This window comes from Fukomys damarensis, unplaced genomic scaffold (assembly GCF_012274545.1).
Source record: "Fukomys damarensis isolate Sample0158 unplaced genomic scaffold, DMR_v1.0_HiC HiC_scaffold_11, whole genome shotgun sequence".
In the NCBI taxonomy this organism is placed as follows: domain Eukaryota; kingdom Metazoa; phylum Chordata; class Mammalia; order Rodentia; family Bathyergidae; genus Fukomys; species Fukomys damarensis.
This window is the reverse complement of record NW_022900923.1, coordinates 6919164-6935071: the sequence shown is the minus strand read 5'-3', so window position 1 is coordinate 6935071 and position 15908 is coordinate 6919164. Positions and strand designations below refer to the sequence as shown.

The window sequence follows — 15908 nt, the reverse complement described above, 5'->3', positions numbered from 1 at the left end:
AGCGCCTTCAGCGCCATGGTCTCCATGCCGCGCACCATGCTGCTCATCACCTCCAGGCTGTGGCGCTTAGTGGCTGGGCCGTGGTGCTTGGTGGCCAGCAGGGGCTCGCTCACCTCCTGCAGGGACTGGTGTACCACGGGGGAGCTGTCCTCCTGGAAGGTCTTCACGGACAGCTGCACCTTGCGCGTGACCAAGTCGGGGCTGCTGCCGCTGACATACCTGTGCCGGTGACTGGCCAGGTCTGGGGTGCTGGTGGCGGGCCGGGGCCGGGGGTAGGGTGGTGGTGGCCGGAAGAGGCAGTTCTTGAGCATGTGGGATGTGCTGTAGCACTGGGGCCCCGGCAGCTGCATGTTGGCCAGCTCCGGGGTGCTCACTGTGTGCGAGATGGCGCTGGCCCCTGGCTTGCTGGGCACGGCGCCGCTCTTGGGGCTCCCGTGGTCCACTGGACACACCAGTGCGTGGCCGTAGCCCACCTGCGGGGTGTAGGGCATGGTGTAGGGGTGCCGGTCGCGCATCTCCGGCTGGCTGTACACCAGCTCCTCGGGCTGGCTGTAGGCGTGGGCGCCGAGCAGGCTGAGGTTGCGCAGGGACTGGCTCTGGCTGTCCCCGTGGATGGCCCCCCTCTTCATCTGCCGCATGACGGTCTCGTAGTCAGGAGTCGGCCGGTAGGACGGCACGATGATGGCACTATGCCGGTGGCTGGGGACGTAGTCGGCCCGCATGATGTCGCTCCCGGGGATGCTGAGGTTGGAGGACACCGGCGAGGTCTGCAGGAAGCTCTGCGGGCAGCTCAGGGAGGTGACGCTGTGCACACTGCACACGCTGCCGTTGGTGACGGTGCCATTTAAGTAGCTCAGTTCCAGGCTGTTGTGAGAGTTGCAATACAAGGCCTCTTCATTCCCGTGGAAAATGCTGTCTACAATCAAACACACACAGCAGCCTTCACGCCACCCTGTTCCAACACAGTTCCTTCCTGTCCGCTTAGTTTAAGTCATAAAAGGTGAGATCCCAGGACCTCCACCCGCCCACCCTCTACAGAAGTGGCACTGCTCAGGTGAGGCCGGTGTGTAGGACCCCTCAGCACACAGAGACGTGCGAGCCGAGGTGGTGAAAGGTGCTCACAGCACAGCACTCGATTCCACCGTGGGCTCTGCAGTCAAACCCCAACGGTGGTCCTCCCAGTGGACAGATGCACCCTCCTACACCTGGCCAGCAACAGGTCTGAGTATGTGGGCAAGAACTCCAGCGAGCGATAGATAGGAAATTACCCAGTACCTGCACCCGCACTTTCTGACTACAGTGGGAAAGTCCGTACACCCAGCGGTGCAGTACTCACAAGGAAAGGACAAGGCCGCAGCTGCAGATCGGCCGGGCTAGGTCGTTTTAAGCAGCCATGAATGGTAGGTAAAATGAGAATCGAGAGTTCTTTCAGCCTTTCCTGCAGTTATGATCTAGATCTGGTCTCATCAAGGTCAATTCAAGTAAAAAATACTAACAATTACTACAGTGAAGAGCCACAGAGATGCAGCAGCAGATTTCTAGCATCAGGTCTCTGCCTCCCAGATGTGCACCACCCCTCACAGCCAGGAAGGCGACCTCCTGCCGAAACACTTCTGTGGCCTAAACACATCCATTCTCATAGGTGCCTGAAGGAGGACTGTGGGACCCATGGGATCGGCGGAGCCGGGGGCGGAGGGGGGGCGGAGGTGGGGGCGGACTAGGGCAACGTGATTCATCTGCCTCCAGAGGGGTTTGCAGTCTTTGCCCCAGAAGCAGAGCAACATGCTTAGACACTCCTGTGACAAATGGTCTCAGTTTCCGCATCCAACCTTCCTCTCGCAGAGGATTCAAAATAGCCAGGAGGTGTTAACACAGCAACTCGTGCTGCACTTAATACGTCCACACCCAAGGTTTTCTAGCCCCTCCTCTCCTTTATGGAAACTGGATTGGTATTAGGCTGCTGATGTGCATATCCCAGCACCACCATCAACCTCTGTCTGCTTCCTCTCCTGTGAGATGGAAATAACAATGGCACCTGCCGTTTACCAGGAGGACTGAATGGGCCGATACAGAGCAAGCTACCTAGAGAGCCACTGGCACACACTCACAACTCTGCGATTGTTAACTGTCAGCACTGTAATTGCTATTACTAATGGAATGGGCTCTTGCATGCATTTTTTCAAGGGAGATGTTTTGGGAGGAAAAAAGGAATAAAGCAGATTTTGTTTAGTCCGAGATGGGATGATTAATCGCACAAAGAGCAGAAAGCTGACGGAGGCTGGGCCTGACTTTCCTGGTTGTCCCGGAGCTGTCTTCTATGTCACCCATGGACAAAACGGAAGGGACAGGAACTGCCCAGTGCCTTGGCCCTGGCTCCTCGGGCAGCCAGTTCTGGGGAGCCATTCTTTTAGGGGTAACCAATCTTTTTAGGCCTTTCACAACCCGACACTGCTGGCTACTGTCACACAGCCTATGGCCATGTTAAAAAGCAAGCTTCACTGTCCCTTAAAAAGAAGCAAAACTTCTCAACCTCTTCCTGGTACTCAGCTTTCTGCACTCGGGAGGACGCGGGTGAGGCATTACCTTGTGACGTGTGTGTTTCTGAGTAGGGCTCGCTGCACTGGACGTGCACGGGAGGCAGGATGTACGGCTGCTGCCGGGGCTGGAAGAGAACATGGTGGGGCTGGGGTGGACACTTCCCAGAGCACCCCACAGTCCCCCAGCCCCAGCCACAGTGAAGCACGGAACCCCACTCATCTGTACCCCAAATATCACCGAGCCTGGGACCAGACAAACACCAGGGAGGAACAAAAAGGTCAGACAGAGCAAGGGGCCACAGCCGGAAGCCCAGGGAAGCTATTCACTGTGTTTCCTCCATGCCTGCCTGCGTAACAGATGTAATCGGGACGGGCACCCTACAACAGCCATTCCACTCCAAACTGGTCTCCTCCTGGGGCCACTCGCTTCTACCCTTCGCCATTCACACAACCTGGCTCACAGGGCCACAGCAACTTCCAACGGGGACAGGATGATAGTGTCAGGCCGGGCCCAGTGCGGAAGCAACTTAAAAATCTAGTGACCCCACGAGCCAAGCATACAGTCCTCACAGCCGCTTATTCCTCTGCACACTGCAGGAGCAAGGTGGAAAGCACCAAAGCACTGCCCAGCCAACACAGGATCTTACAGGTGGCCGCTGAGACGCCACCCAAATCACTTCCGGCTGCAGAAGAGGGCAAAGCCCTCGGGGGGAGAAAAAACAAAAACTCTGAGGGACTGACCAGTGGCTAAGCAAAGGAAACACAGTGATCCCCAACTGTGACCTAGAGCGAGCTGCTTAACCTCACGAGGTCTCCAGTTCCTGCCAATCAAAGCAGCACTGTCCCTTCCCTGACCTCAAAACATTCATTTTACCCACGTAGCAGGGTTCCAGGTCAGCAGACTGTTTCATGAGCTTGTACACAGATACAGAAGTGTGCACCTCACCAAACAGGATGATCTTTCTATTTCTTTCTTTTCTCTGTTTTGGTACCAGGGATCAAACTCAGGTCCTTACGCTTGCGAGGGAGGCGGCGGCACCACTGAGCTAAATCCCTGAACCAATCTTTTGTATTTCTACAAGCTGTACAGACATCATTCTAAAAATTAATGCTCTATGAGGAAGGGAATGTCGAAGAAGCTGAGCTCAAACAACAGCTCAAAGCCAGCAGGAGCCCCAGCTTCTTAGTATCTGGCATCAGAAGGGCAAATAAAGAAGGGGATGCAGACAAGGGGCTCAAAACTTGAAAGGAATCGAGAGAGAAGAAACAAAGAAACAAAAAACTGAAGTTAAATGTATCTTGAGTAGACCCTGGTACCAGAGCAGAGGCACTATGTCCGCATTCCTGAAAGCTTTCAAGTGTTCCCGTGGCTAATTCTTAGTTGTAAATTAAAAATAGTTTTCCTTTCCTTGGCAATACAGAATTCAATTACATTTGTCCACACCAGGATGGCTCGTATTTTTTTTAATAGTGAAGAGAGATTTGTACAAAGGAACAGAAATAAATGGCAAGGCAAAGATGGTTTATTACCTCCTCTTGCTCTTACTTTAGAAAAGAGATCCAGTAAGTGACTATTTACGAGCTGGCCTATGTGCACAGGCACAGGCTAAGGAGGACTAATCCTTCCCATACCAGTTCAGGGTTACAGCACTGATCATCTCCTTATCTAGTCCCACACAGTCCTCCACTTCCTTCCCAACCTGCAAACACAGAAACAGATTCAATGCTATCACACAGGGGGCAGAAAGGGTAGAGAAAATCAGAGATCCGCACCCTGGCCACGGGCGAGGAGGCTGAGAGATGAGGCGGCTGGGCTCCCCCTCTCACCTCACTACAAGAACTGCAGTGAAAGGTTTAAACTGAACGGTCAGGGAGAGGGGAAGCCCTGAACCTGCTCTCCATCCTGTCCTCGTCGCAGTAAGAAAGGAGAAGCTCCACCTCCTCTCTGGATGACTGGGACCCGACCAGAGTCCACGGTGGCCTTCAATACTCTGCCTCTCAGTCTGTCTTGGGCATGAGTGAGAAGCGATCTTCCTAATTAGAACACGAAGTAAGTGAACAAGGAGCAGAGGATGAGGAAGCCAGTACTGCAAACGAGTCCACTGGTGATCCAGGGAAAGCCTGGAGTGTCCCCCGGTCTCCCAGGCAGGGGGCACGCGTGACAGGCTGTGACCACACGCACCAGGCCTCGGGCTTCTCCTGGGATGACAGTGGCCCAGCCCCGGGCTCCAAGAGTCCATGTCCGCACAGTCTCCAGAAAAGAATAACTGTCCTCAAAACTTTCCTTCTAAAGGACAAGCTAATGAGCTGCTGGAGGGCCACACACTCCAGACGAAACTTCGGCGTGACGTTCTCGCCGCTCCAAGAACTGTTCCTCCAGAAAAATTAAAACCCTACATTATTTACCTGTTTGTGCACAGAAAGTCATAACCTCAAAGAACTGTACTCAAGAAGCAGAAACTTTTAAAGGAAGCCAACTCCTGACAACTACTGTATTACCCTTAAGCCTCCAAGTAACAAGGCACAAAATGAAGAGAGTAATTACAATAGGAAAAAATCCTAAAAGATGAGGTGGGAAAGTGGATCAATTCAAATTGCACTCACTAACTAAAGCCTTCAAATGAGAAAATGCACATGAATCGTTCCTATCAAAGACCACGTGAGACCATTAACTACAGTCATTCCACTGCTGTTTCACTTAGGGACTTTCTGACCAGTTCAGTCTATGGCAGGGAACGCAGCCGCATCCGTGAGCTCAGAGCTGATGACACATCTCCACGCTATGACCAGAGATGAAAGGCGGAAAACACGACGGACAGGAAGGAGAGACACACAGGGGAGGCGGGGGCCACCCTGGGAGGAAGCACCGGGCTCGGGTACCAGGGCCACGGCGGAGCTCACCGCCGGCCTGGCAGGGGCTCGTCCCGCCCCTCCTTATGCCTCAGTTGGCCCTGCCTGCGCATGGAAAGACGGCACTCACCAGCGAGGAGCGGCTCCAGGTGGGCTGGCGTCGGATGGGAGGCGGAGACGCAGACTGCCTGTGTGAGAAGTTGGGAAAAATGAGAACGGCCATTATTTGGGGTCTGGTATCAGAGGGCAGCGAGGACAGGGAGACAGGAGGGCAAAGGACGAGATCAGCAGACGCACGCCGAGCATGCACACGCTTCGGGTCTGGGTGCCAACGGCGCCGAGGACAGTTTTCACAGCCTTTTTTATTCTTTTCTTTATTCTCAAAATGTCTGCAACTTATGCTGCCTTAGTAATAAGTTTTACCAGCTCATATTAAAAGAACGAGGTTTAAAGAAATAAAACTGAAAAACACCATTATGATTACACCAACTTTAAAAATTTGTACTCTCTGTGCCTTTGTGGCTGTGTAAAATCTCTTGTGATAAAGATTATGAGAGGCAGAAAGAAAGGCTGTCTTTCAAAAATGCTTCTAGCCAAATGAAATTCCAAAATAGGTAAAATATTTTTCAGTAAGAGCATATAGGAGCGCTTCTTGTTAAGATAACATATATTACAAATATTTTTCTGACCAGATCCTTTTTTTTTCTACCTTATTTTATTGCTAGGCAAATGTGCTACCACTGAGCTACATATCCTTAACCAGATCACCACCGACTGAGCGGTTTAAGTAAGAAAAACAAAGAACACAGTAGAGAGAAAAAAATGAGTGGGAACTTGAAATACTGTCGAATTCTTAAAAACTGAAATCCAAGATTCTCTTGAGCAAAGGGTCCCAAAGGCCGTAACAACATTTTCCCTAGTCCTCAGTATTATCTTTAAAAACATAAATAAAACAAAAAACAAGACCAAGTTTTTATTGAGTTAAAGTTCTTTGAAAGACTCTTCCTACCCTTGGGTCGGCCCCCTTCCTGACTCTCCCATCATACCATTCTTCCACAGCACAATGGAGACAGAGTAACCAGGGATCTCTAACGCTGGCCAAGCAAAACGTCCCCGCCCGGGTTAGACTCGGTCCCCTCGCCCTTCCTCCCCAGGCCAGTGGGAACCGCTCCCTGGAGGGTCAGCAGTTGACAAGCGGGGGGCCCTGCAGGGACAGAGAAAGTGACGGCCAAGTGTCACAGGTCAGCGCCTGGATGGCCGGGTGGGGGCTCTTTGCACCCCACAGGGGAGGAGGCCACGGTGACCATGACTTCCGGTCCGCTCGGGAGGGCAGTCCCGGCCTTGGCACACTGCTGAGGCGTGCAGTTGCATCTAGAATTTCACACGGATGTAACAAGACCGCCCCGATGTTTCATCAGCCCCAGGATGAAAAAAAATTAAGCTCTTATGTACACGTGCCAAGTCCTCACCGGGATCGTCATCAGCAGGTACTGCAAAGGTGCACTCATAAAACAGATGCTTAAAAAGGCCCATTTCTAACAGGAGCCCAGTTAGGAGGAAGGAGCACAGAGGGCCTATCACAGAAGCAGGACGGTTTTCAGTCTCGTAGTGCGGTTCACCAAGTGAGGCGAAGGGAAAGGACGCACCCTTGGGAATGAGCCCGGTCCTGCAGCCAGCCGCTGAGAAATGGTTAAGCGGAGGGCTGTGGTGAAACCCTCTTCTCAGCGCAGGTTCTGATCGACTCTACACAAGTGAACTACAGAACTGTTAATGGCGAGGACAGCCCGACAAGTCAAAGGCAAAAGCAGAGCACTGCCACACAGAGCGACCGAGACATGGGATCAAAAACGCGGTGCGGGGCAATGGGAGCAGAGGGCCGCGAGAGAGACGCAGGCACCTAATTGGCCATTCCCTGCTCGGGCCTCTGATTCACCCGGAGGACGGACTCACTCAAGGCCTGGGACCATCACACACACTCTGAGAGCCCCACAGTGACCAAGGACACGGCCTCTGTCCTACGGGGAAGAAAGTCGGGCGTGACCCAGGGATCCAGCTCCCAGCACCGCTCTATCCCTCTCGGCAGTGTCTCCGTGGGAGTGGAGAAGCGGCTCGTGCTGCATTTACACCCCTGCCACTCTCTGAACCCAAATTAAACACCTTGGGGGCCCGAAGCGCAAGAGCACGCTGTGAGAGCGTCTTTGAAGACCGAGGCAAAGGGGCGGGGAGCCTGGCGCGATCTCGGAGGTCAGGCCACAGGGAAGGGGCAGCAGCAGAAGCCCCTTTATTTCCAAATTAAATTAAAAGAAGACACAGGGACTCGGACACCTCTCAGCGCCTTCTAAATCATCCTCTAATTACCCGGGCCTCCAAGTTGCAGGCAGCCCATAGGGCCCGGAGCGCAGGGGTGAGCGGAGGAGCTAGGCGGCCGGATGACAGCTGCGTCCTCCCTTTCAAGCCGGCGGGCGTCACCTCCTCTGAATGTGCCGCGCCTGACCCCAGGGCGCCCCGCAAATTGGGCGCCACGTGGCTCCTCGGAACTCAGAGCCACAGCTCCCACCATCGGCCATCCGTTTGTGGCCGTTTCCTCCCTAGGCACACGCGACACCACAGGTCCGTCATTAAAGCCTCTCCCGCCCGCTGCTTTGGCTGCTGCTAGGGTCAAGGGAGGGGAGCCAATGGAGAGGCGACCTCCATCAGCGTGTACTTACTCGGTGCAGATTTTGTTTTGTTTATAAAACTTGTGCCGTGTCGTAAATAACCGAGAAACATATTTGGCATTCTCGATGTCATCCTTGAAAAGGGAGAGGAGGAGGGAAAAACAGATGAACATTTGTTTGATTAGATGCGACTGAACCAAGATCGCACTGCGTTTTCCCATCTTTGGAACAAACCGACCCACTGAAGCTCAGGGTCAGCGCCCCGTGAGGCCGGCCTGGAAGCGCAGAAGATGCTGCAGAGGAACCTCCATGCCTGTGAACGGGGACACTGGGTATCCTTACCTAACCCTGAACCAAGGGCTTCAAAGATAAATAACTGAACCAAGGCAGGGCAGAGAAACAACACGAGGTGGGGAAGAGGAGGAGGAGAAAGAGGAAGAATTCCACGGCCACTGGGCGGTACGGAAGTCCGGGCTATGACGGGAATGGAATCCAAGTCTGTCAGCACAGGGAAATGCAGTGCCACCCCGCCTGGCTCTCCAGACGGGTGCGACCACAGGGTCTTCACACACCAGAGAGGGCATCGGCCACTGGCAAGGCAGCCACGCGCACCCAAGTCTGAGAACCGAAAGTCAGCTCAGAAACGGGCATTTTGAGTATGGGATTTTACCACCACCGCCCTGAAACAAGTGACCGCAGCACTGGAGAAGGGTCAGCAGTGTCTCTGGTACAGGACACTTTTCTCAGGCGGTGGGAAGAGAGGACACCAAACCCCTCGGCATCAGGGCCCTGCCGCGCTACCACCCCGACTCACCATGTGGAACAGGGCCGTGTCCTCCTTGCTGAGCAGCTCCACCAGGATCATGGACTTGTTGTGGGTGACCGTCCCGACATCGCTCCACCTGTCAGAGGGCACGGAATGGGGCTGCACTCGCTGCTCCAAGGCTTCCTGACCAGCCAAACTATAACGCAGCCCCTTTCAGAAACAGCGGGAAATGTCCTTCCTCGCAAAGCGGAAGCTGCAGGAAACAGAAGGCGCCTCCATCTACACAAGGAGCCACTGGGCAGACGCGCTCAGAAGCTGGTACCTTGAGCTATGACTCAAGAGGTTTCTGTTGCTCTCTTCCACCCTATTCCCATGGCCCCGCTTTTTAACTATGGAGCAGAGAGCAGGACGACGCGGGACGACGCAGGAGGATGGCGGGGTGGTCCTGGATCCTCTCTGCTATGGTAACTGGCAGGACGCAGGCTGCAAAGTCTGACCTGGCAGGTCTCACGGGGCACTTGCCAAGGATTCAGGGTGGGGAGGCAGTGTTTCCCTCCACAGACGGGGCTCTGGGAAGAACTGGGAAAAGCTCAACCTGCACCCACGGTCTGGCTCTTCACTCATCTGGAAAACAGTCAGGGCAGCTGTCTGGCATCTCTCTAGGGGAAAAGAAAAATGGAAAGACAAGTCTGTTTACCTGTATATCACTGCTTGTCTTCCGATTCTGTTCCTCACGAAAATCCCCATGAAGAAAACGCCAAGCTGCATACTGTTTCCATGATTGTCCTATGTAATATCAACAAAAGACTTATCACCATGTTCCCTGCTGCACTGCTCACAAGAGCCAAGATACAGGGAGGACTAATTATCCATCCATGGATCAATGGGTAAGGAAAACGTAGGATACACAGTGTACTCAATGGAGTACTATGCTGCATTCAAAAAGGAAATCCTGCCTAGAAGACTTTATGCTAAGTGAAATAAGCCAGGCATAAACAAAACCACATGTCCTTACTTAGATGTGGGATCTAAAAAAAGCTGGGTCCATCGAATCAGAGTAGAATGCTGGTGAAAAAGAGGAGCCGATATTCCCCACAGGATGCACAATTTTATTCAGACAGAAGGAACAGATGCAGGAGCTCAACTGCGTATTCCAGGGACCAAAGGTAACAATGGACTGCATTCTGCATACTGAGAGACTGCGCAGAAAGTATGTGAGGTCACAAATATGCTGATTCACCCAGACCGGCCATTACATTTATACGTATTTCAAAACATGTGTATACTAAATACACGCATGCGACTCGTATGTGGTCCACTAAACAGTAAGCTTTCCTGGAGACATCCACAATGCAGCGGTCACCGAGGGCCTCACAGTGCCTGGCTGCAGCACACGCGTGGTATCCCTCGCTGTTTGGGGCGAATCCCGAGTGTGTCCCAGCAAGGCGGCAACCAGCACGGGACAAGGACAGGGCTTCGGCCCTGCACACCCACCTGAGGGATGATACGCTATTTCCTGCCTCTCCTGTTGTCACAACACAGCAATAATGTGTTTTCCGCTCCATTTGGGACAGAATCTTGGCACTTCCTCGGGTCTGCGGATCACTTGGGTTTTCTCTTTCGTGCACTTCTACTCACTTTTTAAACTTAAGTTTCTGAAATCAAAGTTACTCACGCACCAATTCTGAAAAGCACTCTGCACCTCCCAGAGCTGCCGCTGTGTCCCCGTGCACCGTGCGTCCGTCCCACACAGCGGAGAAGCCCGAGTCCCTCCTCACGGGGCCCAGTCCCCAGTCTGTGCCTGTTTCACCTGCCCTGACGGACCTCCTGGCCGGGTCCGCTAATTCCTTATTTCTTTCATTCCCTGTCCCCCGCTGTGCTGTACTTGGATTTTTCCCCTAATGTTGTAAGGAACTGTTTTAAGTTTTACTTTCTAACCTGTTCACTGTTTTCCACTGCTGATACCATATTTTTAACTCCCAAGAGTTCTTCTGTATTTTCTCATTTTGTCCTACGCACCCCATTCCTTCACGGAGACTCCTCAGTGTTGCCAATCCTGAGGCTCTCACGGCAGCATCGGGCTTTCTCTCTGCAGCGCCCCCACGTCACCCCCACCTCAGTCTCTCCTCCCAGGGCACCCTGTGGCTGTCCTTCCATGCTCCAGAGTGGGTGTGGGGTGCTGGGCAGCACTGGGGAGATGGGGGTCACCGGCCCCACACTGGGTGTTTCCGGTCCCTGCTTGAGTTCTGAGAGCAGCAGGGGACTCGGCTCCACAGCCGGCAGCTAAGCTGTCATACAGCGCCCCGCTTCCTCCGGGGCTGGAGACGGAGTTCGGTGCGCCCCAGACACCTGCCCTGAGGTTCCTCTCCGTGACCTCTGCTTTCTCCTGCCACCAGCACTCACTGGAGAGCCGGAGGCTTCTAGAAGAGAAACAGGACCCTTCTGGGGCAAAGCAGAGTGTGGCAAGAGCAAGAATCGAGAAAAGACAGCAGGCCGTGCAGTGCTGACAGAAGCTGAACAGGCGAGTTACATGACCGGAAAATCCACGCAGGAAGGAAGATGGGAGCAGCCAGGGAGGACGTTCTCCGGAGAGATGAGGCTGGCACTTGGTCAGCAGGGCTGAACCGGAGTCTGGTGGGGTCTGGGTACAGAAGAGCAGTTCCCGGAGTGAAGAAATGGAAAACCGGAGAGGACGCCCAAGGTGCCCCCTGCCCGGATGCCAGGGCACTGCACTGGTCAGAGCATAAGGGCTCAGACACCTGCAACCGCAGCACCGAGGGACTGCAAGCTCAAGGCCAGCCTGAGCAACTTAGCAAGATCCTGTCACAAAATAAAAACGCAGAAGGGCTAGAGATAGCGCTCCGTGAAAAGGCCCTGGGTTTAATCCCCAGTACTGGAAAGGAAGGAAGGAAAGATAAACAGGCTGGGCGGATGGAGACACAGAAGGAAGGGAGAAGGAGGGAGGGAAGGAAGGAGGGAGACGTGAGGTCCCTGCTGAGGCTCAGCTGTCTTGGCTGCCTCAGAAGCGCCGCCATGTCACGTGCTCAGGTGACACAGGGCTTGGGCAGCAGCCACCCCGTGTCTGTGGAGGACCAGGGACAGCTGCCAGGAAGCCGCTTCCAGGACCACTGGAGGAGAAGCCCACATTGCATGCGGGTGCTGTGTCTCCCCATGGTCCCCAGCACTCTTTCCCACCTGGTCCCTCAGACTTCTCCGTCCTGCTGCTCCTGTCCACCACGTCGGGTCACAGACAGACACACGGAGCACCTGGCGAGCGTTATCTTTCCTTTCTCCTTTTGCAGTGCTGGGGATTAAACCCAGGGCCTTTGCACAGGTCGCATTAAGGAAAACTCCAGGAGCCAGTACAGCCCACCTTTCCCGGTGGACGGCAGAGCTCCCTCTGGGTCCCTCACAGAACCTCTGGGAAGGGACCAGACCCCAGCATGGGGTTTCCCCACTACCCCAACTGCCCCTGCTGCCTCGGGTCAGGATGATTCAGAACAACGCAGCAAAACCCCCAATACCCTGGCATGGAAGCAGCCACGTTTCTAGAAATGGAGAAGAGTTTACTGATTTTCCAACGACCCCAAATAAATACCGACTACCTAGGGGCTGCTGCAATGTAAGCGGACGCAGATGGCTTCGAGAGGTGTTATGGCGAGGACCTGGGTTACAGCCCACGAAGGGCAGCCGCCAGAGGAGCCAAAGACAATTACACACGTCTACCGAAGAGCTGTTTCGCCCTCCGCACGAGCCGTGGCCACCCGGTTCGGTTCTGCCTGACACACATGGACAGTTCCCTTAAGGCAAACTGCACATGTGCAGCCGAGGGGAACAGCGCGCTTATAAAGCAGCCAGCACTGCTGCGCTGGAGCGGATGTTCCTGCTGATGCGAGAGGCCTCTCCCGAATGGCTGGGGCGAGCCAGCGGCTGGAGGGCTCAATACAACTCCACTTTTCGGGAAAAGTTGTCAACAGCGAGAGGAAAATGAGCCTCTACTGTGGTTTAGCCTCGGAAGTGACCACGCATGGGATCCCAAAGCCACACCCGCTCTGGGAGGCGGAGTGACACCAGGGATGCAGTGTGTGGTCACAGGCTCAGGGTCCCCAAGGAGCCCCAGGGGCTGGACAGCCACTCGGGGAGCTCCAAGGAGCTGGAGAAATAAAATCAACCGCACACAGGAAGCGCTTCCTTCTATAGCTCACAGATCACTCTCCCTGTGCCTGCTATAAGAAGATTCAGCTCAGTGGTTCTGCCACCTGCCTCTCAAGCACAAGGTCCTGAGTTCAATGCCCGGTACCAAAATAAAGAAGAGAAATGAAATTCGCATGGGAGAGAAATCCTGGCTGGAGTCTCTGTGCACAGAGCAGGACAGGAGCGATGGCCCAACCGTACTCAGCACTGGGCCCAGCCAGGCTCCTTCAAAGTTTGGATGAAGCAGTGTACAGTACTCACTTCGACAGTTGTCTTTCCGTGTCTGTGTGGTGCTGGAGTTCAGCCCCAGGGTTTTCACACTGAGCTACATCCCTGGCCCTTTTTTACTTTTTATTTTGAGCCAGGGTCTTGTTAAACTGCTCAGGTTGACCAGGCTAGGCTCAAACTTGCAATGCTCCTGCCTCAGCCTCCCAGAGTGCTGGGATTATAGCCGTGCACCACTACACTCATCTACACGATTGTCTCATACATGAGATGTTCTGCTGAAGATCATGGAAACCTCAAAAACCTCGCAGCGAAGATTCAGGGTCTGCTTCCCGAGGTCGGCAGACTCGCCGACTTGGGCTGTGTGGCAGTGAGAAGGCCAAGCCCTCCAGCCCCTGCCGTCCACATGGGCACTGCCCGGCTGTGTGGCTCTGAGCCGGCCACAGCAAGGCCAGGCCGAGCACCTCACCTTCACGGGGAAGACCTCTTGCCCGAACCCGTCCAGCGGCTCCACTTCGTTGATGTACATCAGCTCGGCCTCGGCGGGCAGGATCCCACTGCAATCCAACGAGAGGAAACCGGGGCTGCCTCAGCCATCGGGGAGCCTGCCCGGCAGATGGCTAATCCCTGGAGGGCGATTACGGCCAGGCAGGGTTGGGACACTGCAGATAATGCATTAACACGTTCAGCCCTTGGCCGAAGGACAGGGATTTATAATGAGGAAGGTAAAGCCTTTCACTAACAGCTGCAGCCCTAAAATACTACAGTCGTCCCAAACGTCTCTGCGAGAGATGCTGCCTGCTTAGAGGAGAAGTTATGTTTTTCCCAACTGGGCAAAATTTCCACTATCCTTTTAAAGAAAAAAAAATTTAAATAAGGTTTATTAGGGCGATAAGGGAGGCTGGGCACTGGGTTCTCTGAGGATGGACAGAAAAGAAGTCTGTTGGCCACTGGCTCACAGCGGCTCCTAGGGCCTGAGGTGGAGAGCAGGAGTTTCCTTAGGTTACAGTCTCCACCCGCCTCGGCCCCTGGCTTCACCTCCCACCCAGCATGGCGTTTCCGGTCTGCACACTTGCACTGGGCACGTGGGCTTCCCAGACTGGAGAAGGTTCTCTACGTCACACGTGTGTGGGCCTCCTGGGGAGGGGGACGGGGAGAGGGAGGAAGGGAGGAGGGAAGAGGGAGGAAGAGAATGGAGGGAGGGAGGAGGGAAGCAGTTTGCAAGCCCACCTATTCCTTTCACAGGACAGAAGAGAGCGGAGTCTTGTGGGAAGAGGGGAGCCCCAGGCTCCGGCCCATGCCCACGGCACCTGCTGCCTCTGCAGCCTCACCTGTGGGCCTTGTGCTCCTGTGCGACCTTCTGCGTCAGCTCCTCCAGAACAGCCTCTTCCAGGGCCAAGTCCTGGAAGGAGAGAGAGCACTCGATCAAGCAGTGCCCAGCATTTACGTCCTGACGGTGAGCCTTACGAGCTCCCTTAGGAGATGCTCCTCGCTGGGCCTGATGGTGCACTCTGGGAAACTGAGGTGCAACATTCATAAGGTCATATCCAGCCGGGGCAACTTAAGTGACCTAGTGAGACCCTGTCTCAAAGTAAAACATGTAAAGAGGGCCAGGGATGTAGCTCACTGCAAAGGTCCTGGGTTCAATCCCGAGTACCTCCAAAAAAGAAACGAAGGAAGAAAGGAAGGAAGTCAGGTCCTGACTCGCGGCTTTCCCTCACTCCCGCGGGATGAAGGGCTGTGAAGCGATTCCTACTGTCATACTCAGCTCTGCATGAGAGCTCGGGCTACTTCCAGGTGGACTCTGGGTTATCACCTAGTTTCCACAGGGCCCAGAACAGTCCTGTTTTCCTCCCTACGTGCCCGTCTCTCGACTGCACTTGTGTCAAAATTGCTTAGCAGGTACTCGGGCATTTTGGACGGTCAGGCTATGCAGGTTAATGAATTTCTAGGCTGCCGTCCATTCAAAAGTTGAACCCAGGAAGGGACTGAGCCAGGCCTCTTGAACACCAGCAAACGAATCCAAACCCCGTGTGGGTGGAGCAGGCTGCGTCGGATGCCACTCAGCAGTCGTAGGAGCGGAGACGGTCAGGACGGCCGACAGCTCAAGGGAGCTCCGGGACGACAGGTGTGCAGAGCCAGAGTCTGGCCAAGGGACACGGGCCTGGAAAGTCGTCCCAGGAAGAGCCTGGGCAGGCACTGTCCTCCGAGCCTGTCCAGCTGAGGCTCTCGCTGCTGGGACAGCAGGGCGAGGACTGATGTTCTGGCGGAAGTCCCAGCACGTGCATCTCCTTAGCTTCTCAAATCCCATTTGTAAAGATCTACCCCAAGTTAGACAGCTTTTCGTGGAAAAAATGCCACCCCCGAGAATGCAAACTCCGGCACTGTTACAAAACACCCTGAGTCAAGACATTAAACCGGGAAGAGTGGGACTGATGAGACCCGGACAGCTCTGCACGGAAATTCTACACAGCCCTGCATGTTCTGCAGATCCTGTGCTCCTGAGAGATGGCAGAGAAGGCAGGGACCCGAGGAGCTCTTGTTCTTCACGGGAATGGATTCGTCCCGCTTACTCTCCGGCTGTCCAGAGATGATGCAAACCCACAGTGGCGAAAAAGCGTTGAGTTCTCAGCTCTGTGCTTGGAGCCTGTGCCGGGGTACGAGGGGGAGGGGGAGGGG

General features: G+C 54.4%; 1 protein-coding gene across 1 annotated transcript in view; it reads right to left on the bottom strand.

The window, feature by feature from the left end:
* The window catches only part of Ptpn14 (protein tyrosine phosphatase non-receptor type 14), an 84258-nt gene that overhangs the window by 21934 nt on the left and 46416 nt on the right, over window positions 1-15908 (bottom strand). The window contains exons 5-12 of the mRNA XM_033762042.1: window positions 14561-14631; window positions 13699-13786; window positions 9508-9596; window positions 8859-8946; window positions 8096-8178; window positions 5518-5575; window positions 2584-2662; window positions 453-916 (exon numbers count right to left, since the gene is read on the bottom strand). Coding sequence (XP_033617933.1) covers window positions 453-916; window positions 2584-2662; window positions 5518-5575; window positions 8096-8178; window positions 8859-8946; window positions 9508-9596; window positions 13699-13786; window positions 14561-14631 — 1020 coding nt within the window. The remainder of the gene's footprint in view (window positions 1-452; window positions 917-2583; window positions 2663-5517; window positions 5576-8095; window positions 8179-8858; window positions 8947-9507; window positions 9597-13698; window positions 13787-14560; window positions 14632-15908) is intronic.